This window comes from Rattus norvegicus, chromosome 6 (genome assembly GCF_021556685.1).
Source record: "Rattus norvegicus strain SHRSP/BbbUtx chromosome 6, alternate assembly SHRSP_T2T, whole genome shotgun sequence".
NCBI classification, from domain to species: Eukaryota; Metazoa; Chordata; class Mammalia; order Rodentia; family Muridae; genus Rattus; species Rattus norvegicus.
In genome coordinates, this window is record NC_141539.1 from 128,148,105 (window position 1) to 128,166,690 (window position 18,586).

General features: G+C 44.1%; 1 protein-coding gene across 6 annotated transcripts in view; it reads left to right on the forward strand.

Annotated features, from left to right (window-relative positions):
• The first annotated feature begins 1,218 nt into the window (after positions 1-1,218).
• Unc79 (unc-79 subunit of NALCN channel complex) overlaps positions 1,219-18,586 on the forward strand; it is a 246,811-nt gene continuing 229,443 nt past the window's right edge. For 3 of the 6 annotated variants that reach the window (XM_087553452.1, XM_087553459.1, XM_087553463.1), the window contains exon 1: positions 1,219-1,442. In XM_087553452.1, coding sequence (XP_087409578.1) covers positions 1,421-1,442 — 22 coding nt within the window. In that variant the 5' untranslated portion in view covers positions 1,219-1,420. The remainder of the gene's footprint in view (positions 1,443-18,586) is intronic. The other 3 variants (XM_087553462.1, XM_087553467.1, XM_087553468.1) reach the window with 1 other exon arrangement.

Consider the following 18,586-nt stretch of genomic DNA (forward strand, 5'->3'; position numbering starts at 1 on the left):
TACATTTCTCAAAGAATTTAGTTATTTCCTTAACCTATATATCATTCTTCCTGAGACAGAACATTGATTTTTCTTCATATCAAAAAGCGCTCATCAACTTACAGTTCTTATTGCATTTGCTAAATCAGTTTGCTATGCTCGTTGCACCCTCTCCACTTACCCCCTGGTTTTCCAACAGAACAGTTTGGATGAAGATTGGTTCTAATGGCTGGCAGTTAGTCTTAGAGTTTCCGATTTTAAAAGAACTCTCGCCTCCGTTGTATTATTTCACTGCCTATTAATTCTGGGTGGCAGGCCGGATTTTATTGTTCCCATTTTACAGATGGCGAAGAACCACAGGCTAATGGAACTGAGTCTGGAACCTGATTCTTCTAAGCCTAGGCATCCAATGCTTTTTTACTTTGAGGTGGACTCGCCAGGAGTCTTCCTATTAATATGCATGTTGTCCTTTTGATCGCTTCCCATTTCCATAGGTTTCTGCTTCCCAGCAGAGAGAGGGGCTTCCTAGGGCGCCCAGGCTGGACTGCTGCAAAAAGCATTCCTGGGTTCTTTCTGTTTCCAGTTACTCCTCTTTCTTTTCTGTGGACCCTCCACCTTTACCATCTATGGAAATCTCCTCCTTTCTCTAGCTCCAACCCACACCCCCTCAAGTCGTCTCATAGCCCCCTGGCAGTGGGACCTCCCATCGCTGCTCAGCAGCATCCGCCAGGGGAGGCAGAGGGCACGGAGCGCAGCACGCCGGGAAGCCATGCAGAGGGTTACTTCTCCATTTCCTTCCTCGCAGTCCTCGGGAGCACCGTCGTCGCCCTCCGGCCCGGCTGTGTGCAGCCCGCCCCGGATCCGCCTCCCTGCCCTTCCTCCCGGAGGCTGAGACGCGCGTGGGACGCACCTGTGCTCCTCTCCGGTCACCGCGTCGAGGCGCCGGGGGCTGCTTCGCCCGCAGGATCTACGGGCCTGGAGAACGCCAATGGGGAGATCCAAATGGTCGGGGACTCCGGCACTTTAAGAGGCTTTTCTCTGGGAAACACCCGGCCCCTCCGTGCGCCTTATGAATGGAAATACTCCTCCCCCGGTCGAGCCCATTTTCCCTTTTCACCAGGAGCCGCAGCTCGCTCTCTCCTTTCGGTCTCCCCGCCCACATCCACGCGGGCAGCTCCAGGAGGGGACGGACAGGAAGCCTTTGGCCGCCCATTAAATCCCACCCATTTCTCCGGGGGCGATTTCCTAACCTTCCGGGACCGAATTCTGCAATTTGATGTGCGTTTTGTCCGAATGGTAGCGACACGGGCCTAAGGGAGGGGGAAAGCGAGGGGGTGGGGGGTGGGGGGTATGCGCTCTTTTCCTCGCAACATCGCTGGCGGAGCGAGGGAGCTCACACGACACAGATTTTGGGGCAAAGCCTTTCCATCTGGACAGCACCATGTCCACCAAAGCGGAGCAGTGTAAGTAGCAGCCGGCCCGGCGTTCGGCCCGGCCTCCGGCTGGGAGCTATCGCAGCTGCGGCGTTTGCGGCTGCTGGGAGACCTTGGCATTGTGCTGGTGCGGGGGTGGGGGCTGAGGTTGGGGCGGGTGGCGGGTGGGGGGTGGAAGGAGGTGGGGGAGGGTGGACGGCGGAGGCAGCGCGGCGCTGTCCCCGGTGCTGAAAAAAATAATGCAGTCTACTGGGGCTAGCAGTGGGGTTCTCCAGACCGAAGACCCCGCGAGATGAAATTAAAATGGGGTCATTCTCGGGAAAAAGAGGCCTCGTATCTTTCAGATAAACATTTCTGTATCTCTTGTTGGAGTGGGGGAAGGGGGGCAGCGGCAAATCAGGGGCGGGGAACTGTCAGTTGCAACCAAAGCCTGCCTGGCCTTCTGAGCATGCCCAGTTCCTGGTGCTGGAGCCATCGGGGAGTTTGAGTCTGCAGTTTCCACTTCGGGTGGAAGAGGCAAGAAGGGAGAGAGGGGGGAGGGAACAGGGAGCAGGCTGAATTCTGCTTCAGTATAAAGAAAATTAACTCGTGCATAGCAACACCGCTCTTCTGGAGCAACTAACCTCCACTGTGTGGGGGCTTACAAGACAGTGAAAGGATCTCTGGGAAAATGATCTAATTGGTCTAATGATTTTTCCAAAGAGCAGGCTTTCTTTGTAGGGCAGCTTACACAAACCGTAATAGCACAGGAGGAGTTTGGTTGTACCAATAATGACTGACTCTGTGCTTGGCTGGTAACAACATGGTAACTCCATGTGGACAGAGGATGTTTCCAGCATGGTCCCCATAGTAACTCCGATTGCAATGTGCACTAGTAGGCCTTGGGTATGAACTTGGTAGGTTGGTTGATTTGATTGTTTACCCGAGTGCACTTGAGGGACTCAGAAACTTAAGCTTTTGGTTGTAAATAAATGATCATTTTAAATAAGCAATCAGTTGGTATTTCATGCAAGAGTAACTAGAACTTGTTTTTTGAAATGATTCTTTGTTCTTTGTATACATTTATTCTGGTAATGCTGTCACTATTTAAGCCTGTGTAATTCTTCTTTGGAACGGTACTAACATGGATTTGGAATGTGTTAGATAAAATGCTGTACACCGTTTATCCACCACATAAGACTGAATGAGCTGGAGATCACACAGTGCCCAGACTGATGTTTCTTTAGACATTGTGTGTGTCCACTTTCCACCAGAGCTTTCGCCATGATTTTGAAATCCAGAACATCTGGGTTTAAATGTTAGTTTTGCCTCTCTTTGACCTTGGGCAAGATAACTGACCCCTCCAAACTTCATTTCCTCATCTGTAGATCTGGGGTGAAGCTGCTGACGGTGTGGTTGTGATAATAAGTAAGAAAATACACACGAAATATTTCATGATCCCAGCATATAGCGTATACCCAATATATGATTCCTACAATGCTACCAGGCAGTTCCCATTTCAGTTATCCATCTCTTCTAAATAGTGAAAAAAGTCTCCTATGATTTTTTTTTGCCCATTTCCAAAAGTCAAATGTACCCTCAAAGTTAAATTCTGTTTCTACAGAGACTTTCAAAAATATCGGATGCTTATTTTCACTCGTTTTACAGTGTATGTAACAGAATCAGTGCAGAGCTCCCTACTTGAGGACAACATTAGTGCCCCTGAGAACTTTATTGTGCTCTGGTTATCAAGAAGCCCCACCACCTGTCATTTGATTCTGTAACATATTATATAAGTGTTTTCAGGTTAAAGCCAGTGGATATCACTGTCCTCTTACTGCGCTCTCCTTCTTGTGTTGTATTTTGATGTCTGCCTGGTGTTTTGTTTCGCTTCTTTCCTGGGCAGTGAATTCTAAGCTGGAAGAAAATCCAGACCAGGGCTTGGCTGTGGATTGAAAGACAACTATGTTATACTTGTTTGCAAAACAGATGTTTTCGTCTGTAGAGGATAAACTGGACTCTGGTTGGGCTAAAATATGTGGATTTGAGCTGCACGTGCCCTTCTGATGACCTGTGAGACCTGGATCAATTAGGTTAATAGTTTTGTGCCTTAAAATTGCATCTAAATTAGGGAATAACTGTAATAGCTATTGTTGGAGGTCAAAGGGGATAAATAAATAATAAATAAATAAAGGAGGCCGTTTGGGGGCCTCATAGACATATTTTACATTGAGAGTTAGGAATTTATTCCTTTTCCTCCTTCACACACTAACATGAACGGACGGGATGTGCACTCCAGAAAACAGAGCAGCAGCAGAGAAAGCTGCACAGTGGATAGCTGTAAATGCATCCACTAAGGCAGAGTTGCAGATCGCAGTTTATCCTTGGGCTTGGTAGGAGTACAGCTATTTGGAGAAGAGAAAGCAGAAAGGACCAAAAAGATTTTTTTCCCCTCTTGTACTGGGCGTGAAGATCACCAGAGGAAGAGGAGAGGCAGAAGTCCTTTTCTCCTCTGCAGTCAGGAGCATGCACAGAACAGCCTTCTTAAGAACCAAGTAGGAGGAGGATTGGGCTTAATATAATATAACGAGATTATTTCATTACTCTTTTTTTTTTCTTGGAGTCTCTTGAGAAGTGAAGGTTCCACATACAGGAAGTGGATATAGTTTGGTTGAGGCAGCAAGAGGAAGTACTTGCATTTCAACCCAAACAGATTACGTGTACCTCTGAAGTGTAGAGTATCAGGGAGCTGGGACAAACGGTCCTTATTTCGTGTGCAGTAGCATTTTCTTGTATGTGATCAGCAGCCACGGTGCAAGATAGATCAGTTTTAGTTAAGACGTGTAGTTGGAAGCCTGTGTGAAACTTCCAGTCTCTGCTGTCTGCAGAGCTTGCCTGAGAACAGGAGGTTAAAAAAACCTCCCAGCATTTTCTCAGGCAACTGCAGAAGATCCAAGTTCTTTTTCCTCTTCATGGCTCCCCACGCCCCTTACAGAGTCCACTGTAGTGAAGGGGCTCATATATGTAACATTGTACATGTAGATGCACATGTAGATGTGGGAATGGTTAAAATAGGAATTCATGATCTATGTGGGTTTCTCAAAAGTGTTCTCCCACCCCTCCCCCAACTTTTTCTTTCCGTTGGTAGTTATCGATAACCGACCTGGAATGTATGATGGGAAGGGGTGCTCTCTAGCATGAGCCTTTGCTTTTGACAACAGCAGAGTCTAGGGGTTGTAACATCAGGTTGTGGGCTTGGTTTGAAACTTGACTCTGCCTCTTGCAAGCTTTGTGACCTTGAGCAAGTCAGTTTAACTCATCTGAGTTTTGGTCGAACCATTTATAATTCCATAGCTGTTATGAAGACGACCAATGGAAAGCACTCAGCACCGAAGGCTGGCACACGGTGTGGAGTGGAGAGGAGATGCGGCCTGCTTTTGCCATAAAAAAATACAACCACGTGCTTGCTACCAAAGTGGGGGGGGGTGCATATAAACTCTGAGTCTAGTTTTCTAGAATGCAGCAAAAATTTTAAAAAGTGATATTACTTAAATGGTACATAGACTATTGGGCAAGACTGCACTTCTTGTCTCTTTTGCATGGGGATTCTTAGAGTTGATATATCTAGCAAAGTGCTCGTTGGTTACCTACATAGAACCAGTTTTTTGCTTTTTTTTTAAGGCGTGAGCTGCCTTTCTGTCATGTCTTGTGTTGTGATGACAGTGTGACAGTTGGTAAACGTGAATCCCGTATCTGAACCCGAATCCCCATCATAATGTCTGTCAAAATTGGAAATCAACCACTAACAATTTAAACTCAAGATACCCAATCATGTAATAGAAATGTGTATATTATTTTTTAATGTCTTCATTGACTTGGTATCTTTGTCTTAATAACTAAACATAATTTTGATTACATTAGAGGCCTTTAGAAAAATTTAAGTTACAGTTGTGTGTGTGTGCATGCGTTTGTGGGTGTGCGTGAGCGTGTGTGTGTGCGTGTGTATGAGTATGCGTGTGTGTGTGCGAGTGTGTGTGTGCGAGTGTGTGTGTGCATGTGTGTGTGTGCGCGTGTGCATGTGTATGCGTGTGCGTTTGTGCGTGTACGTGTGTGCATGAGTGTGTGTGTGCGAGTGTGTGTATCTGTGTGTACTTGCACCCCATGGGATGCATGTCGAGGTTAGAGGACAACTTTCTGGAGCCTTTCCTTCTAGCATGTGAGTTGGAGGACTGAACTCTGTGTCGGGCTCGGTGGCAAGCACTTCCTGCTTTACCCATGAAGCCATCTTGCAGGCTGCGGACAAATTCTTTTAAGACTGGATCTACTTAGCGGTCTAAGGTTGAGCTCCTTCCTAGGCAAGCTTAATCGTCCTGCTGTATAAATCAATAGACAGCTTCCTTTTTTTCCCTTCCACATGAGAAAGTCACCAGGATAGAAAAGCATTCTTCCTTTGAACACAGGACTGTGACCTACAGTCTTGGGGAAAAAATCTTTGCATAACACCACAGAATAGCTTCTTGCAGGGGAAAGGCTTGTTTTCTGCATATACGCAACAATTAGTGATTTGTGATTGTAGAACGAACAACGGTTTTCGGTTTATGTTTTACGCGACTCCTCTGCGTTGTTTGATACTAGTTAAGGCAGTCCTCAAACTCTCCCATGTGTCTGACTATCTCTACTCAGACCTTTTTTTTGTGGGGGGGGCTATGTTTTGCTTTTAGATTATTTACCCAAAATTCCAAATTTGGTCCAGCCTCATTCTCTCCCCTTCCCAATGATATCGGTTACTTCCCTCCTGTTCTAACTCCCCAACACAGCCTGCCAGTCGAAGCATGTATCTTGAACTAGGTGCCCTTATCCCTTCAGGCATCTGGCACGCAGGTAAACACACTCACTGTTTTGTCTCAAAGTGGTACATTTTAAAAATGTTCATCTCGGTGAGTGGCGCCGTTTGTTTCAGTCAAACAATCATGAGTCCTCCAAGGTTTCCCCTCTCCACAACAGCTATCCAGAAAAATCACCAAGCTCTTCATCTTCTAGCTCACCTGCAACATCTCTGTTTTATAGTTTCCCTGTGCTGGCAGCGGGCTGAGTATATAATTCTGTCAGTGCACTGTGCCCTTTGTTCGAAACGTTCTTTCCCTCTGTGGTCCTTGGTGTCGCGTGGCTGACGCTGACTTAATGCTGAGTGTCTAGTTCAGATGCTTTGCTCTACTGTCCATCTCCTCCGTGTGCACTTAGATGTCGTATTGGATTCCAGCAATTAGCTTGGTCATTAGGTCCCTTAATTTACTTGGTGTGCGTGTATAATATTGTATTCTTATCATAGCTCCTGGATGTGTCACGTTGCTGATGCACACATTTTACACAAAAACTGGATCTTGAAGAAATAAAAAATGATTGAGGGTGGATGGAAAAATGTTTTTTTTTTTTTTGTTATGGAAGGATTACATAATCAAGTTCTCGAATATGGTTTTATGCTTTACTTTGTATTATTACAAAATTTGGCTCTCTCTCCAGTGTGAATATTGCATAAAATTTGTTTTTCAAATGGATTTATAATTGTCAAAATACTTGAGACTATAGTTGCTTAATCAAATGTTGTAGTGTTTATATAACAAGTTACATTTTTATTGAATATTGAATATGATTTTGATTCTTTCTAATTAGCTAAAATTTCCTTTTATTATGTTTGGCATGATAATTAGGATTCCTAATTGGTAGGCCGTCTTAGCCCACAACCAGCCAATTGGTTTTTGTCAGATAAGGCGGCAGTACATGAGAAGTCAGAGATCCCTTGAGACGGTTCCTGTTCAAGTCCTATGCCCCGGCTTTCCAGCCGTGTGTAGGGCTGACGTTGAATTCTTTTGTGCTGTCATTGTGTGTTAGAACAGCGGCACTCAACCTTCCTAACTCCCTGACCCTTCAGTGCGCATCCTCGTGTTGTGGTGACCCCAACCGTAGAATTACTTCCATTGGTACTTCATCGCTATAATTTTGCTGCTGTTAGGAATCGCCATGTAAATATGTTTGCTGAAGGGGTCGAGGCCCACAGGTTGAGCACTACCATGTTAGATGTCCATGTGCCTCGATCTCTTACATGCTGAAGATTTACGGCGGCAGCCGTAAAGTGAGCAATGGCGGTGTAGATGCGCAGAGAACTAGCTAGCATGGACTCACCGATAGCCTAGCTTTCCGTGGTGGGCAAAGCTCAACCAGGCTCTGTAGCTTCTTTCATCTCGAGCGTCCTAGTTCTGTCCTGCCTGTCTGCCCTTCTAACTCTTTCAACGGCACACAAACCATCACGAGCCTCACTTTATACTTGACGTTGGATTAGACGTAGGGAGGTGTCCAGCATCGTTTTTGTCAATCCCAGAGACTGACTGACTGGATAAAATTGAAAGGATGTGTGCACACATATACGTTTGTGTACATGTAGTGTGTTATTTTAATTGTAAGGACAAATGGGCTTGTCTTAGAAGTTGAAAAAGATGATAACTAACTCATGATCATATAACCAACTTGGCATAAAGAGTTACACACACACACACACACACACACACACACACACACACCCCAAATAAAATAAAATAAAATAAAAAAGGTAAGGTAAGAAAAATAAAAGCCAGGCACGGTGGCTTGCACTTTAATTCCAGCACTGGAGAGGTGAGATAGAGATCTCCGTGGGGCTTGCTGGTCTACCAGCCTGGCCTTCTTGGTGAACTCCAGGTGAGACGGGGTGGATGAACCTCAAGATAGAATAGTCCGTGAAGCTGTCCTTTGGCCTCCACATGCATAAGAGTGTATACACAGAGGTCTCCCCTGTTCTGCTCCACAAGAGTTATTTACATTTGAATCTTAACCTCTCGCAGGGAAGTTTAGATATTTATTGTTTCTGCCTTCTTATGCCAAACAGTTTGGTATATATTACTTCTAATGTTAGCTTTGATAGAGAAGGGCTAATACACTGGTACTCTGGTGTTCTCTCAAGTATTCCTTAGATAGATCACTTCCTTCTCTTGCCGTTGCCAATTAGTTACAGGTTTACCATAGCATTTCTCTATTATGACAGCCTTCTAACATACATCCCCAAATCTGCTTCTGATGGCAGATCTTGGTTGTCAGTTCGACATAGATGGGAAGGAGGAAATTTATTTGAGAACGTTCTTTCCACCATATTGGGCTGTGGGCAAGCCTGTGGGAGCATGTTCTTGATGGATGATTGATGTGGGAGGTTCAGCCCAGTATGGACAGTGTTGTCTCTGTGCAGGAAGGCCTGGGATATAAGAAAGGTAGCTGAGTAAGCTAGAGGAACATGCCGGTAAGCAGTGTTCCTCTGTGGTCTCTGCTTGAGTTCCTGCTTCCTGGCTCCTGCTTGAGTTCCTGCCTTGTGTTCCCTTGATGATGGGTGTACCATTTAAGCCAAGTTAATCCTTTCCTTCTCCAAGTTCTTTTTGGTAAGTGCTTTATCACAGAAAGGCAAAGCTAAAGTACTGCTCTTCTCCCCATCAAATGTATTGTCATACAGCAGCCTGGATGACCCATCAAGAATACAGAGACCAGCCTGTCAGTCAGTGCCCTCAGCTTTAAAACCATGGGTAACTGACCAGCACCCCTGACCTAGGTCAGAGCTCAACAGAACCATCACTTACTAAACAGTTGAACACTGAAACATGTGTGGGGTTAAGAGCTCAACAGAACCATCACTTTCTAAACAGTTGAACACTGAAACATGTGTGGGGTAACTGCCATTTGGTGGTAGCATTTCAAAGATCCCAGAAACTTGCCTTTTCTCACCATCACTTAAAAGGTACATTCCAGGTTTTCTGTACCTCCTCCTTCAGAGGTGGAATTACAAAAGGACTTGTGACCTATGCTCACCCAGTTAGTGCAGAGTGCAGGAATCTTTCTCTCCATATATGAATATTCCTTTAGGTTGGCTCATAATAAAGACAAGCTACTGGCTGACTACTTCCGCCAGCTGTGTTAACTGGAATAAAGCCCATTTGCCTTCGTTCTCTACTTGTGCAGCTGAAGAAAAAAAGAAGAAAGGAAAGAAGGAAGGAAGGAAGGAAGGAGAGAGAGAGGGGGGGGGAGCTGTGTGTGGCCATGTCTCCATCTTCTGTGACTTCTTTAGAAAGTACCAGAACCTGGTTGGCTTAAAACAGCAATATCAAATACAGCCCAGACAGTTGAGACAGTTGGTGTTTTTGTCTGTCTTTTTCCATGAAGTGGGTCTCACGATGCAGCATCCTACAGCCTAGAGCTGGCCATTCTGCCCTTGCATCTCATACTCAGGTACCAACACGTGTGATTTCTAGTAAGACCACAGCGGTATTTCTTTGTTAAGTAGGATATCCTTTTAGATCCTGGTAATATCCGGTAACAACATATCCATCTATCAATTATTTGCTTTATTAGGTTAAAAATATTCATTTTATTTTTACTTTATGTGTATGCGTGAGCACCTGCATGGATGTATACGTGCCACTCGCATGCTTGGTGCCTGAGGCCAGACGCGTCAGATCCCCTGGAACTGACGTTACAGGTAGTTGTGAGCCACCATGTAGATCCTGGGAAATGAATTCTGGTCCTCTGCAAGGATAGCAAGAGTTCTCAATCTTTTAGTTATCTATCCAGTCTCTGAAGCTCTGTAGTCTGTCTGCCTGCCCATCCGTCTGTCCGCCCATTAGCTCTAGTGAGTACTAAGCTAAGTTCATTTTCTGTATCCACTGCAAACATATGACATCTTTTAACTTTATTCTATTTGGAAAACCTTGATAAATTTTGTAATAACAGAAATTAGTTGATTGGTTGGCGGGGTTTGGAGGAGGTAGAGCAGGGGTGAGCCCTAGTCAGGATTTGGGGACAATCTTCTGTTTGGTATTGGAAGTGAGTTTGGGACACTTTGTCTTGCTCTGCAGCATAGTAGCGTTGAGACCGTTCCTTCTTAAATGTGCTGTGTTCCCTGTGGAACCATTTAGTTGAGGGCTTTTTTTTTTTGTGATAGAATTTTTAAACTTTTCTGTTTGTTTTATAACGTGTATTATTTAGACTTTCTGCTTTTTTCCCCCACTGGGGTGAGATTTGGTATGGTTTATTTGTCAGAACAATGATGATACATTTTATTTACATTTTCTGTTTTGTTTGTATGGGGTTATGCAAAAGTCCCTATGAACTCAAAAGTCCTCAGGTTTGATATTTGTTTCTCTTTATCCCTTATAGTGAGACTTTCTCCCTGGGCCTCCTACACATTGATTTCAGTTTTTCTTACTCCTTGCATTTTTTCGTTATTTATTTTCATGAGTTTTGAGTTTCTATTAATTTAATTTTTATCAACATACGCACTCCATATAATATATTTTTGGTGTTTCCTTTGGTTGTAGCTTACAGATTTCTGGTCGCAGATTTGAGATAGTATTATCATTATATTCAAGAAATTTCTGCAGTAGAATCTCATGCTTTGCCAAGAGCCATTTACAGTGTAGGATTCCAACGTGGTCGGGTATTTTGCTTTTCACTCTTGTTACTGATTTCTATTTTTATTGCACTGTATTCTAGAGATGATGAGGGGCTGCTATTGTTCTTTAAGACGTTCAAGTTTTTCCTGGTTTTGCCCATGTTCCATGTGCACTTGAAAGACTGTCGTAATATCTGTCATTGATTAGACTGTCACACTCGGCAGATATCTACATGATTGATTTTGATTAGCTCTTCTGCACCCTCTTGATTGTAACCACACTTGATTGGGTTGGGAGAGGTATGTGGAGGTCTTTTGGATTAGTATGTTTCTGTCTGTTCCTCCTGCATCATCGTGTGTGGCTGCTCATGGAAGTTACTCTCGTTTATTGGGTGCAAAACTATCCATGACCACAACCGTCACTGTGAGTGTAGCCTTCAGCAGCACGCCACACACATGCACACCTAGGAATACTTGGTGACCTTGTCAGGCGTCAAGATGATGGCTCCTGTTTGCTTCTTTATTTCTTCATGTTTACTTGATACATCGTCTTGCTTTTAACTCCTTTGAGCTTCTTTGTTTAGATGTGTCTTTTCTATTCTGTCTAGGGTTGGGTTCTTCTTTATTAGCTAATCTGAAAATCCCATACTTTTAGTGAGTTAAACCCATTTACATTTGCTGATAGGATCCATATGTTTGTCTTATTCCTATCATTCTTTTATTTATTTATTTTTTACATTTTTTTATATCAAAGGCTTTTTCATATGGAGTAGGTTTTTAATTTTCTTATTTGTTCTATTCATTACATTTATATCAATTTTCATGTAAGGGTAATTAGGTCGTATGTTTGGGGGCTAACTATTTCTCCACACTGAACAGTATTGGAATTATTTGTAGCTCCCCTCACCCAGTATCTGGTATAAAATAGTATCTCTTTATTTATAATTAATGCCTATTAGTAAGTCATATCTACATACACTATTTATTCCCCAGACTTTCAGCTTTTTAATAATTGGATAGTTGTTTCTGTGTTCCCTCTCTATAGCCGTGTCTCAGCCTTGATCCTCGGGCTCACTAACAGTACCCACCACTTATTCCTTCTCACAGATTCTACCGGAAGGGATCGCAGGCTCAATATGCCCTGAGTTTTGGCAGGTTTATAAAGGTTTGTTTATAGCCTTGTACTTGACGACTAGGTTGGGTACATATAAAACCCTAGACTTACACTTCCCATATTCAAAGGCCTTAAATTTGTTGAAATTTTTCCTTTGGGTTTTAAGAATTGGTAAAGTGGGCTGCCAGTATTATTGCCCTTCTCTTGCTTACTGCTTTTGTCTGTTTGCCCAAATGACCCTTCGAAGTGGCTTTTATGGGACATGACATGATTTATTGTTGGCTGTGCTGAAGTCATTGCCATGTGGCCTTTCGATATTCAATTTCAAGATGTTTGAGGAAAATGTTTTGAAACTATTGTTTTGATAGTTGTTTTGTCCTATTTTTGCCTTTTTCTCATGATCCACATCTTAGGTATGCTTTTCTTTAAACAATTGTTTATTTATATGTGTGGGTACTTTCCCTACACATTCGTCTGGGTACCATGTGCATGCCTGTTGACTATGGAGACCAGAAGAGGACACTGGATCCCTGGGAGTAGAGTTACAGATGGTTCGTGAGCCACCATGTAGGTGCTAGGAATCGAGCATGGCTCCTTTGGAAAAACAGCCAGAACTCTTACTCACGGAGCTCTCTCTCCAGCCACTCAATCTTTTATTTATTTTTTTAAACTATTTTCTGAGTAGATCATTTTCTGTTTTAAAAAAATCTACATGTTTTTTATCTCTAAAACTATTTATTGGTTTTGTATGTGTTTATGTGAGTCTATAGGCATCTGTGTATATGTACATGCGTGGGTGTCAGAAGGGGCCTCCACTGTCATTCTCCACGTATTCCTCTGAGACAGGGTGTAGAGGAATCCAGCAACATGGCTGCTCTGGCAAGGGATCACATCCGAAGATATGGTCTGGCTGGGATGGAGACACGCCACGCATCTTTAATCCCTCTGACTAGAATACAGACGTTCCCTTAGCACGTACCTTTGATCTCTCTGGCTGGAGTGTAGACATGCCTTGAGCATACAGCTTTAATCCCAAATAAATGTCATCTAATTGAGGGGCAGACAAAACGATGAATCAGAGAAAGATTTGACAGGATGAGTCAGAGGATATACCCAGCTCTCACAAGGACAGCAAAGAGAGGCTACTTAAGCACATGGAGGGAGAGAGAGTCAACTGAGTTCAGCTGAGTTCAGTTGGGTTAAGTCTGGTTGAATGCAGTTGTGCTCATTTAAGTCTGGGGCAGTTCAGTTCATAGAGTTCAGGGGCAGTCTTTCCAAGCAGAGTAATTCAGACAGAAACCAAGGGAAGCCAATTTGAATCAGTTAGCTTGGAGAGGCGTTTGGGCCAGAAGAACCGAGTTCAGAACCAGCCTGCCAGAGCTCAGAAAGAACTAGAAAGGGTAAGTTTGTTCAGCAGTAAATCTTGGACGCTGAAACATTCCAGGCCTAGGTTAGCAGAAGGAGGCTGGAAGCTGAAGCCTTCAAGACCGGGCTTGTGGAAGATCAGATTGTACAGAGGTTAGAAGCATCCAGGGTTAGGTCTGGGGAGAGTGAGAACAGAAATAGAAATGCTCTGGGCCCAGCACAAGCCATGTTCATAAAGCTTGGGTCTGGCTCTCATCTCATCCCTTCATCTGAGACAATAAAAGCGACATTTACACTTACAGCAGGGTCTCTCCCTGAACCGTGGGCTTGCAATTTCTCAGCTAGGCGAGAAGCCAGAAAACTGCAGTGATCTGTCACTGGCCCCTCAGAAGGGTTTAGAAGCAATTTGGGGACATCTAGCTTGTTCAAGCTATGAGATCTGAACTCTCTAGTCCTCTTAAGTATTTATTGATGAGCCATCTCTCTGGGCTTCTATTTAAAAAAAAAAAACAACTACAAACACAATATGCCTTGATTAGTCACTTTTGAACTAGCCTATTTGTGGTGACTCCACACATACACTCATTCAAGTTACTTAGCCCCTAACTTGCAATGTTAACTATAGATAGAAAATGGACACTGTTTAGTTGAATATTGTCATCTCATGACTACCATGTTATTATATGTGTGAGCATTAGCTTGTAACCGTAAGCATTTGACTGCATCATTATGTTTTGTTCCATTTGCCAAGTTTGGAAGCTGTTTCATATAGCAAGACCAATCTGTCTTCAAAATGTGGCTGGATGGATTTTTTTCCCCTAGATTTATACACACATGTAGGCATGCATGTATCATTGTCAGCATGACAGGGCCCTCACCACAGAGGACTGCCTGCACTTTTAACCACCATCTGCTCCTTCTACCCCATCTCCAGAAGGACACTCACTTGGGTCTGTCACGGAAGTATTGCGTTTTGTAGAATCTCACATAAATGGAGTCGTTCGTCCCTTAGCCGTTCTTATTTATCTTTTGGTTTTGTTTTCTTGTTCAGCTGAGACCACCGGTTACTTTATGAGGAGGAAATGGTTTTTAAAGGTCATTGCCCGTGTCTGTTTGGGGCCATGGTAAGCTGTCACACCATGGCAGGAGCATGTAGCGGAGAAAGCTGTTCAGCTCATGGCAGTCAAGGAACGAAGAGAGGAGAACCTGGGTTTCCAGTAGTTCCTACTGGGGCACACACCTAGGACCTGACATCTTTCCATTACGCTCACCCCTTGAAGGTTCCGCCACCTCCTGACAGTGCCACAGGTTGGTCACCTTTGGGGAACTCCTATTCAAACTGGAGCAGGTCTTAATTAGCACCGTGTTTTTGAAGGTCACTTGTGCCATATGCATTTTTATGGCTCTGTAGTATGCCGGGGCACATGTGCAGTGCCCTTCCTTTACACATTCCCCATTCAGTAGATATCCAGAGAGTTTCCAGCTCTTGGACCTTGTGGATGGTGCTGCTGGGAATGTTGGTGTATGTGTTTCACCTGGGATTTATTTTCCATTTCTCTGTGTTTTGAGCCTGCATCTCACTATGGGCTCCTCGCTAGTCTGAAGTTCACTATGTAGTCCATCTAGATTGGCCTCGAATTTACAGTAATTCTTCTGTCTCAGCTTTTCAAGTGCTGAGATTGTAGACATGGCCCAAGTGCCTGGCTTCACTCTGTGTGTGTGTGTGTGTGTGTGTGTGTGTGTGTGTGTGTGTGTGTGTGTACATCACTATATAGATATACATGTGTGCACATATAGAGGCCAGAATAGGATGTTAGGATGACCCCTGCTGTTCTGTCTTATTTCCTTCGGGCTGGGCCTCTCACTGCACCGGAAGCTAGGCTGACAGGCCAGTGAGCTCTGAGGGTGCTCTGTTTCCACTCTCAATGCTGAGGTTGTAGGCACATTCAGGCATGCCTGGCTTTTTATGTGGGTGCTAGAGATTTGAACTCAGGTTCTTTTTTACTTTTTTTTTTTTTTTTGTTCTTTTTTTCGGAGCTGGGGACCGAACCCAGGGCCTTGCACTTCCTAGGTAAGCGCTCTACCACTGAGCTAAATCCCCAGCCCCTGAACTCAGGTTCTTATGCTGACCCCGAGTCATACTCCTTACCTCTGTTTACACCCTTAGGTTCAATACCTGGAGTAGAATTGCTTGGTATTACGATAAATGAATATTTGATGTTAAAAGATATTGCCTTACCGTTTTGTAAAAGGGTTGTAATGTCTTTGTACTCCCACCAGAAGTACAGGAGAGGGTTCCAGCATCCTTTATCCTTGCCTGTACTTAATATTCTCAGTCATTTAAATCTTAATCTTTCTGGTGAGGGTATAATGGAATCTTCTGTGGTTTTAGCTAGCATTTCTCAGAGGACTAGCAACATGGGTCATACTTTCCCGTGCTCATTGGCTATTTGGTGTTTTCTTCTGGACAATGCCTGTTCTAATCTTTTGGCCGTTTTAATTGACAATTTTGGTTTCATTGAGTCATACGAGTTCTGTGTAAGCGCTAGGCTCAAGTACATTTTCCTGAAAAATTTGCCTTCAACATGTAGCTTACTTTTATGTTTTATTAACTCTGACTTAAAAAAAAATGAGTCTGTGTGTGTGTTCACATGTGTGTGCACATCTGTGGAGGTTGGAGGACACCTTGGTTGTTAGTCTCAGGAAGGCCGTCCCCCTCTTTGAGACAGGGCCAGCTATTGACTTGGAGGCTCACCGGTTAGATTAGACTGTCTAGCCTGTGGTTTCAGGGATTCACTTTTCTCTGCTTCCCCAGGACTGGCTCACAAGTGTGTGCCACCGTACCTGGCATTGAACTCAGGTCCTCATGCTTGTGAGCAAGCATTTTGCAAGTGAGCCTTCTCCTCCACCCCTAACTGTGACTTTAGAGATGAGAGCTTTTAAATTGCCTAGTTACGTAAATTTTTATTTTAATTTTTTTTTGCTTTTGATATCATATTCAAGAATTTTTTTCCTGATCATCGTCACAAATATTTTCTCCAATGTTAAAGAAGTTAAATTGTTTTGCCTCTTTTAGGTCTGTGAGTACCTTAGAGTCGATTTCCATGCGTGGTGTGAGGTGAGGTTTGGGGTTTATTGTTTCCCCATACAATGTCCATTCGTACGGGCTCCATTTGCTATGAAAACCATCTTGTCGTTATTGAAGTCCCTGGAGACCTTTGCAGAGAGTCAGTGAACCGTGTAGGTGTAGCTTTATCGCAGCGCTCCGTTCTGTTTATCCATCTGAGCCTCTCTCTTTATTCTAAGACACACTGTCTTTGCAATTCTGTGTCTTACACTCTTGTGCAAACTTGTTTCGGCTTCTTTGCTTTTCATACAGGTTTTTTAGTCTTTTTTTTCTTTAATTAAGCTTGTGTTTTGGTTCCTTGATAATTGGAATAATTGGAGAGGATGACGATCTTAACTTCTGCTCTTTGGAGAAACACACACACACACACACACACACACACACACACACACACACACACGAGAACACACTTGGGGAAATCTTGAATTGCCCTTTGCTATATTATATCTTTAATTAAATGTTCTCCTAAGTGCTTTGGTGAATGGAGTTGTTTTTCTCAGCTTTGTTTCTTGGGGCATGGCTTGTCGCTCAGTGGTTGAGTGCATGTGGGGCACTTGCAAGTCTCTGGGTTCCACCTTCACACCTGACAGAACAAAGCAAGCCTGACATGGGGGCTCATTCTTGTAATTCCAGTGCCAGGGAACTAATGTGGGAGACTTGGGAGTTCCTGGTCTAGCCTGGGCTACATTTTGAGTTCCAAGTCATTCTGACCTATAGTATGAACCTGTCTTAAAAAAGACAAAGAAAACCAAACAAACAAACCTGGGGTGGTAGTGGCACATGCCTTTAATCCTAGCACTCAGAGGCAGAGGTAGGCAAATCTTTAAGTTTGAGGCAAGCCAGGTCTACAGAGGGAATTCCAGGACAGCCAGGACTACACAGAGAAACCCTGTCTTGAAAAACTAAACCAAACCAAAGCAAATACCCAACCCCCCACCACCAAGAAAACAAACCAAACAAAATCCAGAATAAATGACAGCAATGAATCCTGTCGGGGGCTAGGGAGATGCCTGTTCTAGGGAGTCACTTGCTATACAAGCCTGAGTTTGGATTTCTAGCACTCATGCTAAAGGCTGGTCCTCACGGTGCACACTTGTAAACCCAGTACAATTGCAGCAGAGATGGGAAGATTCTTAGGACCTATTGGCCATCCAATTAGACCAGTTAGTAAACTCCAGGTTCAGTGAGAAACTACCTCAAATAAGGCGGAGAAAGACTGGAGAGACGATCCAACGCCAACCACTGGCCTCCACATTCATGCACAGGAATGTGTATGTGTACACAGGCGTGCACCCATAGAGCACATGAACACACACACACACACACACACACACACACACACCCACCCCAAAAGCTAAAGCAAAAACAACAACTTTTTCTAGGTGCCGTTGTTGTATGAGCACACAGCCTTGGTTCTGGGGTTGACTGTCAGCACCGTGGTTTGACTGACACCCCCCCCCCCCGCCCCCGCCAGGCTGACCCCGGCCAGGTTTGCTTGTTAGCTTAGCAGCCTGGTTTGGAGGTTATTCGAGGTTTTCAAAACACATGATCATGCATCTTTCCTCTGCTACCTTCTTTTTCTTTTAATTGCCTAATTGCACTGGCTCAGACCTTGGGAACAAGGTTAAATAAAAATAATGTGGGTGGGTGTCCTTACAGTGCTCTGTTTTCTCTGCCACTGACCACTCTGAGCCTCTCTCAGGATTAGGCCAGCCTTAGCTTACTGAAACACACCCTGCTTGGTTAGAATCTATGTCCTTTTAAAACGCTGTTGGATTCAGTTTGCTAATAATTTGGTAAGGATTCTCCTACCTAAAAGCACTGGTCTGTAATCTCTTTCTCCCTCTCCTTCTCTCCCTCTCCCTCCCTTCTCCCTCTCCCTCTCCCTCTACCTCTCCCTTTTCCTCTCCCTCTCTGGGTTAAAATTACTCTCATTTAATGGATAGAGCTGTCCATCCATCTGTCTCTGTCCGTATCTCTCTCTGTCTCTTTGTTTCTATCTCTGTCTCTTTGTCTCTATCTCTTTGTTTCTGTCTCTCTCTGTCTCTTTGTCTCTTCGTCCCTGTGTCTCTGTCTCTGTCTGTGTCTGTGTCTCTGTGTCCCTGTGTGTCTGTCTCTGTCTCTCTCTG